Source organism: Cyclopterus lumpus, chromosome 9 (assembly GCF_009769545.1).
Source record: "Cyclopterus lumpus isolate fCycLum1 chromosome 9, fCycLum1.pri, whole genome shotgun sequence".
Classification (NCBI taxonomy): domain Eukaryota; kingdom Metazoa; phylum Chordata; class Actinopteri; order Perciformes; family Cyclopteridae; genus Cyclopterus; species Cyclopterus lumpus.
The window spans coordinates 13,194,011-13,211,917 of NC_046974.1; the positions used below are offsets into that span (position 1 = coordinate 13,194,011).

Below are 17,907 nucleotides of genomic sequence, written 5' to 3' on the forward strand. Positions count from 1 at the left end.
TAAAGGAGGGAGGTGCAACGTGTACAACTCGACCAATCACAATGCGCCATGGCTTCGAGTCAGTTAAAACGAGTCGAGGTCAATATATGACAGGATAACCGAGCAGCTGTAACTGGCGACCGAACTGTCGACATGTGTGGTGAGTACTGAGCACATTTTACACGTATGTCGTTCGTTGGGAGGTACTAGTACCTTATTCCACATTTACCAGAACAGCAGTCTGGAATTCTGCTCTTGTCGTTAGTTACTGTTAGTCAGCTGAAACTAGCTAGCTAGGGGTGGCTAACTGAGCTGTTGATGCTGTCAGCGAGCTAATTATTCAGCAAACAATGTTTCATTCACGTAAAGTTGACGTTACACGCCTTATGTGTGTTTTAAGTTAACAATGTTTAGACAGTGTTCGCAAGTCGATATCTGCGAGTGATGTTAAAGTGATGCTTCCTGCTCACGCATCATCCGCTGGTGACGTGACGTCGTCGGGTAACTTTTTACGTTCCACTCAACCTCTGTCACTCCGATGTGTTGAGTTAGCGGTACATGTTTAGACTTAGCTATTAGTCAATAGTGCCATTAGGTTCTAATTGGAGTAGTTAATACTTTTTGTGGTTTAAAATGTAAAGCGTGAGATGTAGTGACCATATAGGCTTTGATGTGACACTCGTGCACTAACGTTGAACTTATATTGAATGAACCACAGCAATGATTTCCTTTGTCGTGATCAGTAGTTGAGATGCTGCGCTAGTGTCTGTCCCTGTTCCCACGTTGTCTGGCCTGGTCATGGTCTGATAACTGAGGCGTCTCTGTCTCCCATCACTGTCACTACAATCTCAGATTACGCCTATCTGAACAGATAGACTAGCGTTAGTTGGTATTCTTAGGATATACAAACAAATGCTTCTCTATTAATATAAAGAGAAACAGCGGTTGGTGTCATTTTTGCCTCCACTACACTTTTTTTCCTTGGCGATTTCTTCCTCACTGCATTCCCTCAACATCTGCTGCTGTGAATGAACGCTCTGTTGAACCAGACAGACCTCTGGCTCTATATTTGCGTTTGTCTGTTGGTGCTTAGCTGTTTAACGGGGCTGTATTTCATGCATCCCTTTGGCTAATTAACAAAAAAAGGTCTATTTTAGATGGGAGACATTTTTTTTTATAGAAACACAGCACTGAATGTTGAAATGATGTTCCTTCTTCTTCCCAGGAATCTTTGCCTATCTCAACTACCAAGTGCCAAGGACTCGCCGTGAGATCCTTGAGATCCTCCTCAAAGGTCTGCACCGTCTGGAGTACAGAGGCTACGACTCAGCTGGTGAGTGAGATGGAAAAGGCTCTTATCAACAGCACACACTTTATTATCAGGCCTATTTCCTTGACTGTCTCCTCATTTTCTGCCTGTAGAACAGTTATTCCGATAATGCCACCCATTTGTTGATGGTATTTACAGCGTGTCCATTATAATGCAACAGTTAATGCAGCATTAGAAACATCTCATCAGTCCCACTTGATGTGTTGTTTATTTTTTAGTTAAGAAAGTGTTAGAAACACAAGAGAGACTGATGTTCTTTGTGAATAATTGAACAACCATTACCATCTTTTCTTGAAATTCAATTCTGACATTAGACCACAAACACCAGACATCATTTGCAAATATGTAATGACACTGTAATATTTATTTATAATAAAGGACCTGTCATCACTGTAGTTCGTATACAAACTCTTTTATTTTATTGTATTTTGTTAGGTGTGGGAATAGATGCTGGTGATGGCAAGGACTGGGAGTCGAATGCAAAGTCCATCCGACTGATAAAGCAACGTGGAAAAGTGAAGGCTCTTGATGAGGAGATCGACAGTAAGCCAAGTGCCATGAATCAACCATTAACAAATAATGCTTTGTCGATTTGTCATTCTGTATACTGTGAGGTACTGAATATTGTATGTGTTGCCCTTCAGAGCAGCAGGATATTGAACTGGATGTAGAGTTTGATGTTCATCTCGGCATTGCTCACACCCGCTGGGCTACCCACGGTGCACCAAGTCCAGTTAACAGCCATCCACATCGGTCTGACAAGAACAATGGTCAGTTTTGTTTAATGATGCAAAGCTAACTTACTGCACACAGCTGACAGCTCAGTCACTGTTTAGACCTGGTTGCAGGTATCTTGATATCTTAAAGTTTCTGACAATCTTTCTGGTCTGCAGAGTTCATTGTCATTCACAATGGCATTATCACCAACTACAAGGACCTAAGGAAATTCTTGGTGAGCAAATATTGATCATAAACGTTAGACACGTTTTCATCACACCGCCAGGAGACGGGATTAACTCTCTTTCCATCTCCACAGGAGAGCAAAGGCTATGAGTTTGAGTCAGAGACTGACACAGAAACCATTGCCAAGCTGGTGAAGTACATGTTTGACAACCGGGAGAATGATGACATCAGTTTCGCTACACTGGTGGAACGGGTTACTCAGCAGCTAGTAAGGACCTACTTATGCACACTACTGCTCCTGAAGTAATTAACAGATAAAAGAGCCTGTTTGATGAGTGTATTCCTCTAACTGCCAGGAGGGAGCTTTTGCCCTGGTCTTCAAAAGTGTCCACTACCCTGGAGAGGCAGTTGGCACACGGTACACTCCCACTGATGCTGTCAAACTGTTAGTTATTGGTGATTAAAGTATTGTTGGTTCATAGAGATTTTGCTGTGCAGGAGGGGAAGTCCCCTGCTGATGGGAGTGAGGAGTGAACACAAGCTGTCCACGGATCATATTCCTGTGCTCTACCGCTCCTGTAAGTTAGAACTTCTGCTTTTAGTCTGATTTGTGTCTATGTTTGATTGCAAAAGTGTGACCGAGGCCAGTTTTTCTTTTTTTCCTCAGGCGCGAAAGAGAAGAAGGGCTGCACTGCCCTACCCAGGATAGACCAGGACACCTGCTTGTTCCCTGTGGATGAGAAAGCTGTGGAGTATTACTTTGCCTCTGATGCAAGGTAAGCTGATACCTTATCTCTGCATCTACTTTTTTACAGCATCCAAAGATTTTTTTAATGCTCCCCAATTATGTGTCCCTCCTCCATCTGTGCAGTGTAAAGACTGTCTGGATCTATGACGAAATTATCTTGTAAACAATTTAAAGATACACACATTTGTTGTATAGATATGAGTAGTGATGACTTGGAAAGAAAAGCTGGGAGCCTCCTTCACCCCGGGCCTTTCCAAGCCAACCTAGAGCCGGTCGCACTACACGGCCACAGAGGAAATGCACCTGACGGATGCCAGCATCCTGGGAAGAGATCTCATGAGTGGATCCTCCCACTCTGAGCGACCGTCCCTCACCCGCTGAGTTGAATCTCGAGGCAGACTGCCACGTGTGGAGAATTGTAAAAATAGTTTCAGTTAATTCTGAAACTGGTGGTCCGCATTTGATTTGTTAATCTAGCTGAAATCATCACCACTCATATCTATACAACTACACCTTGAATAGAGAAGGTAGCGCCGTAGTAGCACTTTATCAGCACTTCAATGGCTCTTACTGATAGCACTTTATAGTTGTTAGGTTGTAGTGGATTTTATATATATTTGCACATGTAGATAAGAGAAGTTTATGTTTTAAATTAATACATAAAGAAAGATATGATAATTAATTTGGGATATTATGAGGAATATTCTGGAGGAATGTATTATGAAACATAAGAGAGGATCACTGTTTTATTATTCTGTTTTAATGACAAATGTAATTATTAACTGTATGATGCATGAGAATGAATGAATGTTTTATTGTTTAGACAATAGTTAAAATGGATGCCGATTGAAACCTAATGTGTTGCTTTTATTCTGAAGGCAGGATAATAGGGTTTTATTGTGAAGGGGAACTTCCTGTCCTTGACCGGAAGAGTGAGCTTTGACCTCGCCAGCTTAATCAGTTGGCTTAGCGAACAGAACTGCGGCATCCTTTGAACTGACCAATGGAACTAACCTTTAGGTGTGAATTCATTTGCATGACCATACTAACGACCGAGCATTTGTTCTGGGGAGACATGGTTCTACTGGTCTGGAGACTCGAGACAGCCCCGGTCTGTGGCTCCTTGGGAGCTGCAGTCCGTCTGTGGAGAGTTCCTCCTTTCTGGCCCCACGATCGTGAACGCTACATGAGTATTATCTTTGCCATTAAATATTGTTAAACTTTAACTCGAATCCTGAATTTCCTGCGGCCACGGGACCCGGAGCTTTGAACATGAATCTTACATAGTTTAACTTTATTAAAGAAATTGTACTTTCTCGATTCTTGTTGTTCTGAGTTTGTACTCATGGTTGAATGCACTTATTGTAAGTCGCTTTGCATAAAAGCGTCAGCTAAATGACATGTAATGTAATCAATGAGACCAGATTCCCCCCCCCCAAAAAAAGAGCAAACATTTGAATCTTTGTATTGATCAGCCAAATCCGATTCAAATAATAACATTCTGATTTGGGTAAAGGCCTAATAAACCGAATGTTTGATGGTGTTTGTTTTCTGTCTCTACAGCGCAGTGATTGAGCACACAAATAGGGTCATCTTCCTGGAGGACGATGATGTGGCTGCCGTGGTGGAAGGCCGGCTGTCCATCCACAGGATAAAGCGCACGACAGGAGACTATCCAGCTCGCGCCGTCCAAACTCTGCAGATGGAGCTCCAGCAGATCATGAAGGGTGAGTGGAAGGCCAGCCTTTGCTCTAATAATTTTCTCCCCATCATACTTTTCACCTGCACAAATCTTTAAATAAATCATTGGTGAACTGCCTTGTAATTTTGTCACGATCCCTGTTATTATTGTGTACGTCTTAATGGGAGACTGTCTGTCTGAGCTGTCTGTTGACGTCCAGCCCTAAGGCCATCCTTGTTATCATCCAGCTAGTTGCAACCCTTCTGGATCAGTTGCACCCCCAGGGAAGCCAACGTCACTAAAATGACCCCTGAGTTGCAGGAGTTTATCCCCCTCACCTTCCCTCTCTGAACCTGAGTTGATGTAGTAGATCAGTGAAACATTTTTTTTTTTTTTAGCTTTGTACCCACATAGAATTTAAAATGATTTTTTTTAATATAATAATTGTTATTTATTTAATTAATTAAATATTAAAATGTACATCACATGAACGGTGTCGAGATTGGAGTTCAACCTCTCACATAACTTTACTATAGAAAGCAAATAAATAAATATATATATATATATATATATATATATATATATATATATATATATATATATATATATATATTCTTAAGTGTCAAATTACTTCTTGAAAGGGGATTAGGGCTGCATTTTTATTATTACAACAATATTTGTTATTGATCTGCTGAATATTTTCTCCATTAAATTGTATCCCTGAAAAGTCAAACAGTTGTGAAACAGCCTTCACAACTTCCCAGTGCTAAAAGTGATGTCTAATGGTAACAGCCCCAAAACCCTAAATGTTTACTCTCATACATTCTCATTTACCAGAAGCTAAAACCTGCAAATAGCTAATTTCTGCAGCTCTAAAGGGCATAAAAAAAAATGTATTGATCAAATTAAAATTGCTAGTATTAGCCTCCTGCTATGTCGCTAAATTGGGGAACGTTGAATAAAAAAAGAGAGGCATGCCTTGCACTGTTCATCCAATATGGATGTGAACACTCAAAAGCTGAAGGAAACAATGCAAAATAAGAAATGTTGTATTTCCTTCATGTCCACTGACTCTTCCTCAGTCATCCAGCAGAGGGCAGATGTAAACTGATATTGGCTGCTCTCGACATTCCTTTGTGGTCCTGTCATTACTCGGACTCTCTCCTCCGTTTCAGTTTCTGGAGCCTTTTTGCTGAATAACCTAATTTGCATGACCTAAATTGCTTAGCGGCAGGCTTAAAAATGCTTGCATGCTTTGGTGTCAGTTTATTATTAATGGCAAAACACTTATCTCCCTGATGTCTCATGTTTGTTTTCCTTCATTTAAGGAACGACTTACCTTGTGGCTCTGAATAGGTTAATATAGCAACAAAAATACAGTAACTCCCTACATTTCCAGGGAAGCCTGATTTTTATTCGTAAAACATTGTAAAGATCTTCTTGCTTCTCCCAGAGCTTGTGGTTTATGTTTTAATGCACTGTGTCAACACAACCCTTCTCAGACGGCACACTTTATAAAAAGTCCATCACTGTGTTCTTAAGAGGCATTTACGTTGAATTATTTTGTATTAGTGTTGGAAATGTTCCCCTGACATCCTCCTCCCTCCACAGGCAATTTCAGCTCCTTCATGCAGAAGGAGATTTTTGAGCAGCCGGAGTCTGTGTTCAATACAATGAGGGGCAGAATAAACTTCGACAACAACACAGGTTAGTTTTTTCAGTGGCCATTGATGTAATAGAACATCTATCAATGCACTATTTTCTTCTCTGCCCCATCATGCAAGTGGTTTAAATCCATGCATGAACACATTGATCGTTTTGGTTGCCTGCATATTACTCCGTCATGTCATAAATTGAGTTTGTAAGATAAAAGTGGTTAAATCTTTCACTGTGAGTAGATTTTACTGAGCTACATGCATGTAAAACAGCAAAATTCCTTAAGTAACTTGTCAACGATCATGTTCTGTTTTTGGCACTTTTTGAATGAGGTGGAAAATAATGTAGCAGAATGATGGGTTAGCTGTTTATTTTGCTTTTCAGTGATACTGGGTGGCCTGAAGGACCACATCAAAGAGATCCAGAGGTGTCGGCGACTTATCCTTATTGCGTGCGGAACCAGCTACCATGCAGGGGTTGCGGTGAGTAGCCACCTTGCCAAAGGCTTTTTCTTAAATGGAAATGGACATAATGGAAACGCATCTGTCTTGCCATTCACATTGAATCCATCAGACCAGTAGGTCATGTCTGCATTGTGGACACAGGTGGGAGGTTTGTGCGCTGGCACACTCTCTGCTCTGAGCTCCACTGGCTTGTTTTAACAGAAGGATGCTGAACAGTGCTCTGTTGCTTTCCCAGACCCGCCAAGTGCTGGAGGAGCTAACCGAACTGCCTGTCATGGTGGAGCTGGCCAGTGACTTCTTGGACAGGAACACTCCCGTCTTCCGAGACGACGTCTGCTTCTTCATCAGCCAATCAGGTGGGATGGCCAGTGCCATTTTCCCACTTTCCCTCCCTGGGTGCCAATCTGGTTCCCATTGATTTATCACTTGTTGTGTTCCTCTTTGAGTCTGTTCTTTCAAAGTCAAACTTGTGCAGTACAATTGAGTTTCCTGCATCTGTTCTGCTGTAGTCTTCTAAATGTGTGGATGTTTTTGTGTATTTCATAAACTGCTATGTTTTTCTATTACTGACAATTATCCAGGGGAGACTGCTGACAGCCTCATGGCCCTGCGCTACTGTAAGGAGAGAGGTGCTCTGACAGTGGGCATCACCAACACAGTGGGAAGCTCCATCTCCAGGGAGACTGACTGCGGAGTCCACATCAATGCCGGGCCTGAGATTGGAGTAGCCAGCACCAAGGTGAGCCTGTTTTTTATGTACCAGCAAGCTGCCATATCTGGGAAATGTCTACAGTATCTACACACATTGCAAAATGCTATGCTTTCTTCAGATAAAGGGTTAGGTCGCACATTTATATTTTCCTCTTTCCCAGACTTAGAAGATGTATTCGTTACAGCTTCTTGAATGTTAATTTGCTTGTTTTCTTTCTATTCTGTGACATTGAATAACGTGAATTTTTTACTTTTGGTCGGACAAAATAAGCACTATGAAGGCATCGTCTCAGGCTCTTGGAAATGTACTTTTAAAAACTATTTTATCGACTAAGGGGAAAGGGCAAATAATCGATAGTTCAGCCCCTGTTTTGATTGATTCACACCTGCCAATTGGTTAACTTGTCCCAGAGGGATGTTTGCCAATACTTTTGGACAAAATACTTGGTGACAATTCAGTGTAATGTAAACAACTTTTTTTTACACATTTATATGTACATTACCAGATTCTGCTAACTCATCAAGCCCCACTGAACTGTTGCTCAGTTGAGAAAAACAACGTGTCCATTTTCTCTGGTCACAAGGACCTGTCTATGAGAATTGACACATTTTATTTTCAGTTAGGAGGTTTACTTCATATCAAATCCCACCATAAATATTTGCATTGATAGATGTCACATGGGTAATAGGGAACATACTTATGTTTTGGGTGAATTGACCTTTCTATATACTGAGTTTGAAGAAACTACACCAATGTGTTGCATCATCTCATAAATGAACTTGACGCCCACTGAATGAAACCAAGATGAAAACTCCCTTGTGAGTCTGGTCCTGCGTCTTGGAAGCTGACCTATTCCTCCACTGAACCCTTTGGGAGTTGACGTCCTGATATTCTCATCTCAACTCATGTAAAGCTAGGACCTTTGGTTTCCTTGCTCCCCACTCCCTTCTCAAAACCAAAAGGTTTTGCTAGTACTGGAGCCCCAGCTAGTGTAGAGAGTGTAGCAGGTCCCTCTCTGGCCCAGCCCTTGGGCTTGGCTCAGGGACGCTTGTGCTGCTCCAAAGGCCCAGCGCACGCCTCAGACGCCATCATTTACTGCTTGGCTTGCTGGGCCAAATACCCACACCCAACTCAACCAAATACTGTAACCTTTGCTCATCAAATCTATAGAGAACACAACACATATTGCACTCAACTGCTATGTTATTTAAAATTAATTTATTCGGCATTTCTTTGTTTCATTCTAATTATATATATATATATATATATATATATATATATATATATATATATATATATATATATATATATATATATATATATATATATATATATATATATATATAATTTTAACTGGAGAAGAGAAAAAAAAGGGAAATAGCTTTTTCCATTTCCTATGATCATATTTGAGATTTATGTAATGCGTGGAGAGAAAATATTTTGATGCTAGCAAGTCAAATCCTTCTGGCAGGTCAAGTGACTAAATGGAGGAGTGTTTTTCTGAATTATGTAGCAGTATTCTTAAAGAATGTATCTGGTTACAAAATGTGTTTTCTAGTCCAGAACTGTGTCATGAAAGTGTTTCATGTTTGAGCTGTAGACAAGGGTGGTCATCTTTGCAGGGTTACATTTGGCATGTTATGCATGAAAACCATTAAAAGTTGATGACAAGAACACCAAAAAAAACAACACAGTTTACTATGTGGATTACATATGTTGCCACATCTGACCCGCACGCACAGACTGTCAGAGTTCTGAGGGACTGTAGTTAGTGTGTTGTCAGGGGGGGAAAAACAGTGTAACTGTTTTATGGCTATTTCCTTGGCACTGGACACTGCCATTTCTGAGTCTGGAGGGTCCCGTGAAATGACTTGGCTTCACTCGAGCACTGATTCAATTTTCCAATTGGGCATGGAAGGCCTCCAAACATGCTTGGAGATGAAGGAACAGAGAGAGAGAGAGCTCTCTCGCTCTCTCTCACATCTCTGATGTGATGTGTCTTCACAAGGTTCTCCAGGATGAAGAGCACTAGCTTCAGTGAGCTCAACTGCATGCATTTTAGCGCTGCTTGGCAAGGAACTAAAACCCACGTCTCCTTCATTTCTAATCTGGTGCAGATCATTAGCTGGAAACCGAGTTTACTATCCTATTGGGGAGATGAGAAGCACAAACTCTTAAGAACTCCACTAAAACAGGAAAAAAATACTATATCTTTAGTAATCGGGTCACAACAAGGAATGCTGCAATGTCCAGTTGTAGCTGTGGCCATTCTACGTTCATGCATGGATCATCGGACAGCTGTTGTATAAAAATGTGACTCGTGATAATGCTAACTTTAACACAATCTGTTGTTGTTTTCTCTGCAGGCCTACACCAGCCAGTTTGTGGCCCTGATCATGTTTGCACTCTTGATGTGCGATGACAGGATTTCCATGCAGCCCAGACGCCGAGAGATAATCCAGGGCCTGAGTGTGCTTCCAGGTAAATCAAGCCACAAGTATTCTGGTTCAGAAAAATTAATTCTGATCACATGTGAGATTACAATGTAAAGGGATCAAATACCAGCTCTCAGGGCAATGATCAAGTACACTTAAAGCCTGTTTTATTTGTGTTGTTTGTTCAAACAATCCTCTTGAAAAAAAGGAAGCTAAGTGATGAGGATGGGATCAGAAGAAGAGAGCGCTTTAGGCTGTAGGCTCTCGTATGCTTCTCTGGATCTAAGTCATGATGGAATGTCCTTAATGGTAAACTAATGAAGAATGTCTGGCCACGCTGCCGCTCCCATTCTCAACATAATGAGTCTGAGACCAAATTCCTGCATCTAACAGTATTTTATTTAACATTTTGCATGATAGTGCTTCTTCTTTGCCACTTTTCAAAAAACTTTAATCCGATCTGTTTTTCTGTTAGATCTGATTAAGGAGGTCCTCAGTTTGGATGATGAGATCCAGAAGTTGGCAACAAAGCTGTACCGACATAAGAGTGTCCTAATCATGGGCAGAGGCTACCATTATGCTACTTGCCTGGAAGGAGCGCTGGTGAGCAAATACAACCTTCTTTTCTACCAGCTTTGACTGATTTATTTTTTTCTTCTCCTTTCAATTTTGTAATGCTGTCAGATGTCTCTTGAGGGCTTTATACAAGTAATACCAAATAGCAAAGTTGTACCTTTTTTTATTTTATAGATAATTGTCTGACTGTATATCTCACTCCTTATGGAATATTGGCATTCAATAAAAGTATTTAAAAAGTTGTGTTACTTCAGAGGTGCACTCTGACTTTGTTTTTGTTTTCTATATAAACTACAATGACATAAGCATACCTTCTTTCTTTTTTTTTTTTTTAACCCTTGGGTGTTTTTCATCCTGTGTAGAAAATCAAGGAAATCACATACATGCATTCAGAAGGCATCCTGGCTGGAGAGCTGAAACATGGTCCCCTGGCCCTGGTGGACGAACTCATGCCAGTCATCATGATCATCATGAGAGACCACACATATGTCAAATGTCAGAACGCCCTGCAGCAAATTGTTGCCCGTCAGGTAAGGCCTATATACGGCCCCCCGAAAAAATATGAATGTTGTGATATTTAGGAAATATTAAAGCGACAGTCCTGAATATCCTGTTGAAGTGGTGAACCCTAATTATTGACCCTGCCGATTTATAACTCTGTCACTAAAATGCTCATTAACGTGGTCAATTCATTGGAACTCTGATTTTACAAGTAAGTTGTTGTTTTTTTGTGCCGCCATTGTGATTCAGAAAATCTGAAAAATTCTTAAATTCCATATTGTTGTTTTAAAAACTTGATGATTTTCCCAGTCGTGTCCATGCCACACCTCTGATCCTTCACCTCATTAAATATAAGGAAGGGCTCTTCCAGTGTGACATCATTGCTGTTAGTAATCTGGGGCAGATGTGGATTTAAGAGGTGTGAAAGTCAACTAAGAGAGATCCAGGTTTGGGAGATTGACAGATGTTTTGCTTTGCTATATTTTACAGGGCCGCCCCATCGTGATCTGTGACAAAGACGATTACGAGACCGCTAAGAACTCCAGCAGCACCATCAAAGTGCCTCACTGTGTGGACTGCCTGCAGGGCGTCCTGAGCGTCATCCCACTGCAGCTGCTTTCCTACCACCTGGCTGTCCTCCGAGGTTACGACGTAAGTACTGTTCCTTCAGACCCAGTGGTAACTGATAATCATGACAGTTTTACCAGATGAGATTTATTACCTCACCTGTGGCTTAAGACAAAAAAATGCTGTAAAATATTGTTTTCTGAACTCTCACATCTTCACCTTTTGCATTGGCAGTCGTCATTGTAACTAAAAGCTTTCAGTATCAGCAGTTTGCCAGTGTTTACCTATACTGGTCACTGAAAAATAGTCACAATAAGAATACTCCTGTAAGAGCATTTTCGTATATTCTTATCTTAATTATTACGCAGAGTTTGCGGTAACCGAATATTTTTCGGTCATTGACGGAACTTGTTTAATAATGATGAAAAAATCTGAAGGCCGTCAGTTATATTGACAGACTGGAGGCCTTGGACCGTCTGTAACCACTACATATAGATACACAATCTATACGCTTGTTCTGTATATTAACGGTTACTCAAACACACATACAGTATCGATTGCGTTACCACCATGTGTGTCAGTCAAAAATAAATATAAATAAAAACTAATTATAATCAAATACACAACTTAAACTGTGTATGAACACCGGATCTTTTATCATTACTCACACTGAACAGACAGTTAGCGGACCTTGACCAGATGTTCACGGAATTTGACAACAAAGTGTAGATTGATAAATGGCACTCCAGGTAAGAGGATAAATATGGACTTTTGATTTTGGGATGATTTTGATATATAAAGGGTGAAATGTTCCACATTTCTGCACCTCAATATAAGGAACATGCATTTTAAAATTCAGTGTAATTTTAAGTTATGTGTCCCTGGCCGTGTACCACATGACTGCTCTAATGGCAAAGGTGCTGACAACCGCAGTTTAAATGTCAGTGTTTCTCACTCACACAAACAAGTAACTTTGGGTTCCTTAACGTATTCCCCTGTTCTTTGATAACCGTTGTTGTTATGAATTGGCTAAATCATACTTGATAGTTTGACTGTAGCATTCTGTCAATATTAGAAACTTCTTATGACTTGTTGTCCATTTACATGACTGTTTGTTGTGTAGTAAATGACCTCCCTCTGTTTAAATACAGGTGGACTGTCCAAGAAACCTGGCCAAGTCTGTGACCGTAGAGTGAACCAATCACCATGTAACAGCAGAAGCCTGGCGGCCACACATTCATACGTGTACAGGTGGCGTGGGAGCATCTGTATGCCAAGAAAAAACAATGTCCTGTTTATGTATCGTGCATCATGGCTCTTCTTAATGCAATCTTATCTGTATCTCACTTCTATTTTCCTAGAACCTTTTTGGGATCATTTTCATATTATTGTTAGAGAAGCAGTTTTGTGTGTGGTGGCAAGGTCTGGGCTGGTACTGACCTATCTTCACTATTATCATCAACATCATCATCATCATCATCATGCTCTGGGTTTGTGAAGCTAACTGATCACCATTCTGGTTTATTATGTGCCCTCCGTTTATTTCTGTTGTTAACTCTCACTGGGAGCATCTTGGAGCTGCTGTTTAACTGACAGAAGTTGTGTTTTAAAGACCTTACTGGCTTTTTTCCTTTAGTCCAATCATTTGTAGTTTGGTTATTTTTTTCTTTGGCAGCTAATTATTTGAAGTGTCTCTACTCCACAGTTGAAGTAAGCGACCGTCTTAAATCATTCCAAGCCACAGGTCATCGTTTCTTTGTAATTGTAGCGCAGTTTTCCAGCGTTGCCTCTCTTAGACTTTCTTCTGAGGACACACAGCTTACTCGCAGAAAAGCTTGTTAATATACGCTGCTGTGTAAAATCCTTACTGGGTAGGTTATAGAAGCTTCTTCTTGTCTATAAACCTAGTGTTTTGTATTTAGAATAGGCCTTGTTTACTATGCCACATATACTAAAGTGTGAGATATGTTTGTTACGATACACTGTTTCTGCTTTGGCCATTCTCTGTACATTATACTGGTACTTAAAAGCTATCTGTTCACATTTTAGGGATTCTTATGCTGACCTTATTGCTGATTGATTGTCTCTAGTTTAAACTATAAACTGAAATAATTTAAGTGAGATGAAGTTACTAACCTGAAGTCAAAGTTGCACCCAGTTACCAACCCACACCTTGCCAGCCCAACTACTAGAATGTTGGGACCATGTGTAGCCATTTCTTCTTTCTTTTTTTTCCTTCAAAAACAATGAGTTTTATAATATGGAAGTTACTCTTTGATTTGAAATGTTACTGTCATTGGAAATATGTACTGTCAAACCAAAAATCTCTGCAATGGCTTTGGTAGTTGTAAACCAAAACATATATATTTTGTATTTGTTCATCCTATATTGTAGCCAAACATGTACTGATGCTGGTAGTTTGTGTGGAATGAAGGCCTAAAGGGGGCATATAGACAGTTGTATGGCAGTATGTCTAATATTACTATACTGCAGATGTTTATTTAGATAGAAAGTGTGTGTGTGTGTGTGTGTGTGTGTGTGTGTGTGTGTGTGTGTGTGTGTGTGTGTGTGTGTGTGTGTGTGTGTGTGTGTGTGTGTGTGTGTGTGTGTGTGTGTGTGTGTGTGTGTGTGTGTGTGTGTGTGTGTGTGTGTGTGTGTGTGTGTGTGTGTGTGTGTGTGTGTGTGTGTGTGTGTGTGTGTGTGTGTGTGTGTGTGTGTGTGTGTGTGTGTGTGTGTGTGTGTTCCAAATGGCTTTGGTTTCTTCTCTAAACATTTGTCCATCACATATAACTTCTCCTGAGCCAGTGAAAGGGTTTGAAAACTGGACAATGTTACAGGTACTTTTGTAACACACATACATGCTTGATTTAGATTTCTTGACTAGAGGCATAGACTGGACCCTGCGCTGAATCCTAGCAACCTCTGTTAGATTACTGGTGGAGTGGTGCACGATATATTAGTGGAACTGATGCAATAAAGTGTCAAGTAACTTCCCTTTGAATTGTCCAAGCTCATTTGATGAAAAGGGGTGTACAGTTATACAGTGTCCAGAAATATTGACAATTGGCCAAACACTGCTGGATTACACTGCTCGGCAAATATGTCACATTTTATTGGAATAAAAACAGGCAGTAAAAATCCAGTTATAGACTTGCATTTGGAACAATATTAAAAGTGTAATTTCTGGTTAGTTGCATGTACATTCTATTAAGAGTCCAGATTCACAAAACATTCAGGGTTTGCTTATGAGTGATGACAGATCCCAAACAATTCCGAGTACTTGTGTAGAGTAGCCTATCACAGTCTGGAAGGTGGACAGCAATTGTCTGATGCATCGACACAAAGTCATAATGGTGGAGACAGTGGATCTGAAGTTACTGCACCAAGTTGACAGGGCCAAGATGGTCGCGCTAACAGACTGCGAACATCGGCAGAGTGCAGGCATGGCATGCAGCGCTGATGTCAGCCACCTCGCAGTTCTTCCTCCTCCAAAGCACAAAGGAGAGGAGCTGTTGTTTCTGAAGGTCTTTGATGACGCACAGGTGGAGCAGTTTGAGTGTCTCCGTTGGTCCTGTCCCCCTCGTGAAAAGAGCACACCTGCCAGCGTTAGTCTGAGGAATGCGTTCAGCCTCAGCATGGTTGAAAGGTAAAAAGCTATACTCTTGGTGAAAGCAAGTGCAATTCTCAGAAGGATTTCATTGCACCGACTAACCACAACCATGGCTTCAAGTGCAGCTACAGAGTAATTGTGGAAAATAGCCACAGCTCTGAGCAAATACAACCTCCATGCGCCAACCACAAGGAGTTTAGTGGGTAGTCTTGCATCTAGAGGAAGCATAGTCTGTAGCGTTCTCTGTGCTGCAGTCAAGTCTTTCAGCAGCATTTACAGACTCATTACAGCTGCTTTATGACATGTGATCACCTACACCTGCGCTGTTCATCCTATGACGAGCTCAAAGTCAGCTATGAAAACAGCCTATGGGAGGACCAACTATGTTGTTTTTCTTCCTTCATTTGACAGACCATTTTAGGATTTGGTCTCCATTTTTTGTAGTAGGCCTGTGACATCACCAGCCTAATTAATGACTGAGCAATCAGCTGACACCTGGTACAAATTGCAGACTTTTTCATTTGACTTTTAGTCACATACTGCAACTGCAGTTACAAAGTCTGCACTGTATAGCCTCTGCACAGAGGATAGTGGGTCAGATTAGTCAGAGAAGCATGCTCGCTTGAATTCTGCAAAATGTGGCCAGGAGGACATCCAGGTACCTTTGGCCTACTGCATTTGACATTATGTTTTGAGACCTATTAAATATTCTTCTGCCATACTGAATAGTATGGTGGTATGGGTATTGGAACACACTCCAAATGATGGTTTAAAGTTTAAATGAAAGTTTGAAACTCTTATTTATGTCCTTTTATTTGATATGTTTGTAGGTGTGATGCCATTTAGAAGTGAAACTCTGTTTTTTAAGGCTCGTTTGATCAGTAAAAATCCCTGATGATCAGGTAGTCATTTGATGCATACTATTTAGAAATAGATAAGCACATGGATTTCAGTTTGATTACTATCTGAACACATATGAGCTTATTTGTGATAATCTATCTATAATCTAACATGCAAGCCGACTGTAGGCCAGACACTAGTGAATGTTGGTTTAACACAAAGCTGACCTCACTTATGGTGCTGCCAAATTCTGGATAAAATGTCAAGAAACTGTCAGTCACAAATTAAGGTCTAGGGTTTATCTCAGTTTTATACTGATAAAGAATGTAACCCAAATTCTTCCTAAAATTCTTTTAAAATAACAAAAGAGACTACACCCAACATAACACTGGTGACTATTGTTTTGGGGTTTGTATCATATGGGAGAAGTCTCTGTATTAGTTATGATCTGTGATGTAATGTTTATATAGTATATTTTAGACAGCTTTGCTGTAATTCTTAAGATAGAGGGCAAACAAAAGCTGGCAACAGACCAGATGACATCTTGCATTGAGCTTGTGCAACAAGAAAAAAAAGCACTACCTGATTAAAAAGATGCCGTCAACCTTAAATGTTAAGTAACTTTCTTTGAGACATTCAGAAGCTGCAGCGCCTTGTTCCACTCGGTCCCGTCCATTGTCTGTCCCCAAATTAAGCCCAGACGATTAGCACCAGGACACCTTTCCTGCAGCCTGTCCACATTTCCTGAGGCTTAGCTGGTGTCTAATATTTTCCAAGATAGCTCACTCCATTCGTGCATGTGACATATGAGCATCTGGGATTAGTTAGCCATGCGGTGTATATTCTTTTCTCTTTCTTTCATCACAGGGAGTGAGTGAGCTGCTTTTTGCAAATAGTCACTGTCCACTGTGTGAACCTGGTGATCCCAGTGGCAATTCCATTTTTGTAGCTTACTGTATAATACAAGAAAATAAAATCAAAAGTTTAATAAGTGTGACAGGATATTGTTATATCTTAACATACTGAGGAATAACTGGAATGTGGGAGACATTCAGTTTTGAAAAGGAGGAGCACTGTAAACCATTAAAAAAAAGTAAATCACGCTGGCTTTCTGGTAAGTAATTGCATTTCCAAGAACGATATATAAAGATAAATTAAATTTGAAAACTTTGATTGTTTACTTTCATTTTGAATAAAACCAACAAAGGTGTCTACACACTGTACTGTATTGGTGGAAAGGTACATACGGTCTTCTCAATTTTGCCATGACATTTATGTAAGGCTTTTAGTGAAAGATGAGCTTGCAATCTGCACTGCATTCTGCTGAGACTCCTCTGATCACCATCATATTAACCTTTAATTCCATTGACTGAACTTTGTATGAGCCATGCTTTGAAAAAAGCCAGATAACTGTGTTTAAGTTAATTAAACAGGCTGTCACAAATTATCTTTCTTTTTTTGACACGCATACATTCACAGATATTTGAACACACATGGTTAAATCTAAATGATCATTTACATAAAACTCCTTTGCTAGAGGTTGTGGGTGGATGAGCAAGACGATGTGCAAAGCTTTTCCCTGACTGACATATTTGTGTCCGCATATTGATAGACGGAGCATATGCAGTGATTTCAGTCATCTTGGTCGGGTCAGTTATAGTAATAGGGCTAAAAAACATTGCTTCCTCTGATGTGCAAACAAATTAGCCAGCTGTGACTCATAAAGCCGGTTAATATGGCACGTCAAGAGTTGCACAAATAAGTTCAGATATGTTGCGTTGCTGTTTCAATACGCTTAGTGTACATGTGTTTATCAACAATGACTGTTTTTCTAACCTCAAAAATGGAAAATGTGGTTTTCTCAACAAAAGTATAAAGAAAAAATGCATTTATGGTCTAACAAGG

At 40.4% G+C, this 17,907-nt stretch overlaps 1 protein-coding gene across 1 annotated transcript; it reads left to right on the forward strand.

Moving 5' to 3' along the window:
- Window position 1: 1 nt before the first annotated feature.
- Window positions 2–14,553, forward strand: gfpt1 (glutamine--fructose-6-phosphate transaminase 1). The gene is made up of 19 exons (XM_034541652.1): window positions 2–139; window positions 1,205–1,312; window positions 1,745–1,852; window positions 1,954–2,079; window positions 2,203–2,261; window positions 2,346–2,480; window positions 2,569–2,630; window positions 2,711–2,790; window positions 2,880–2,988; window positions 4,524–4,687; window positions 6,253–6,348; window positions 6,682–6,779; window positions 6,997–7,117; window positions 7,343–7,500; window positions 9,840–9,954; window positions 10,384–10,511; window positions 10,847–11,014; window positions 11,475–11,636; window positions 12,704–14,553. The coding sequence occupies exons 1-19, from the start codon at window positions 133–135 to the stop codon at window positions 12,746–12,748; spliced, it is 2,049 nt and encodes a 682-aa protein (XP_034397543.1). The 5' UTR covers window positions 2–132; the 3' UTR covers window positions 12,749–14,553.
- The last annotated feature ends 3,354 nt before the right edge of the window (window positions 14,554–17,907 follow it).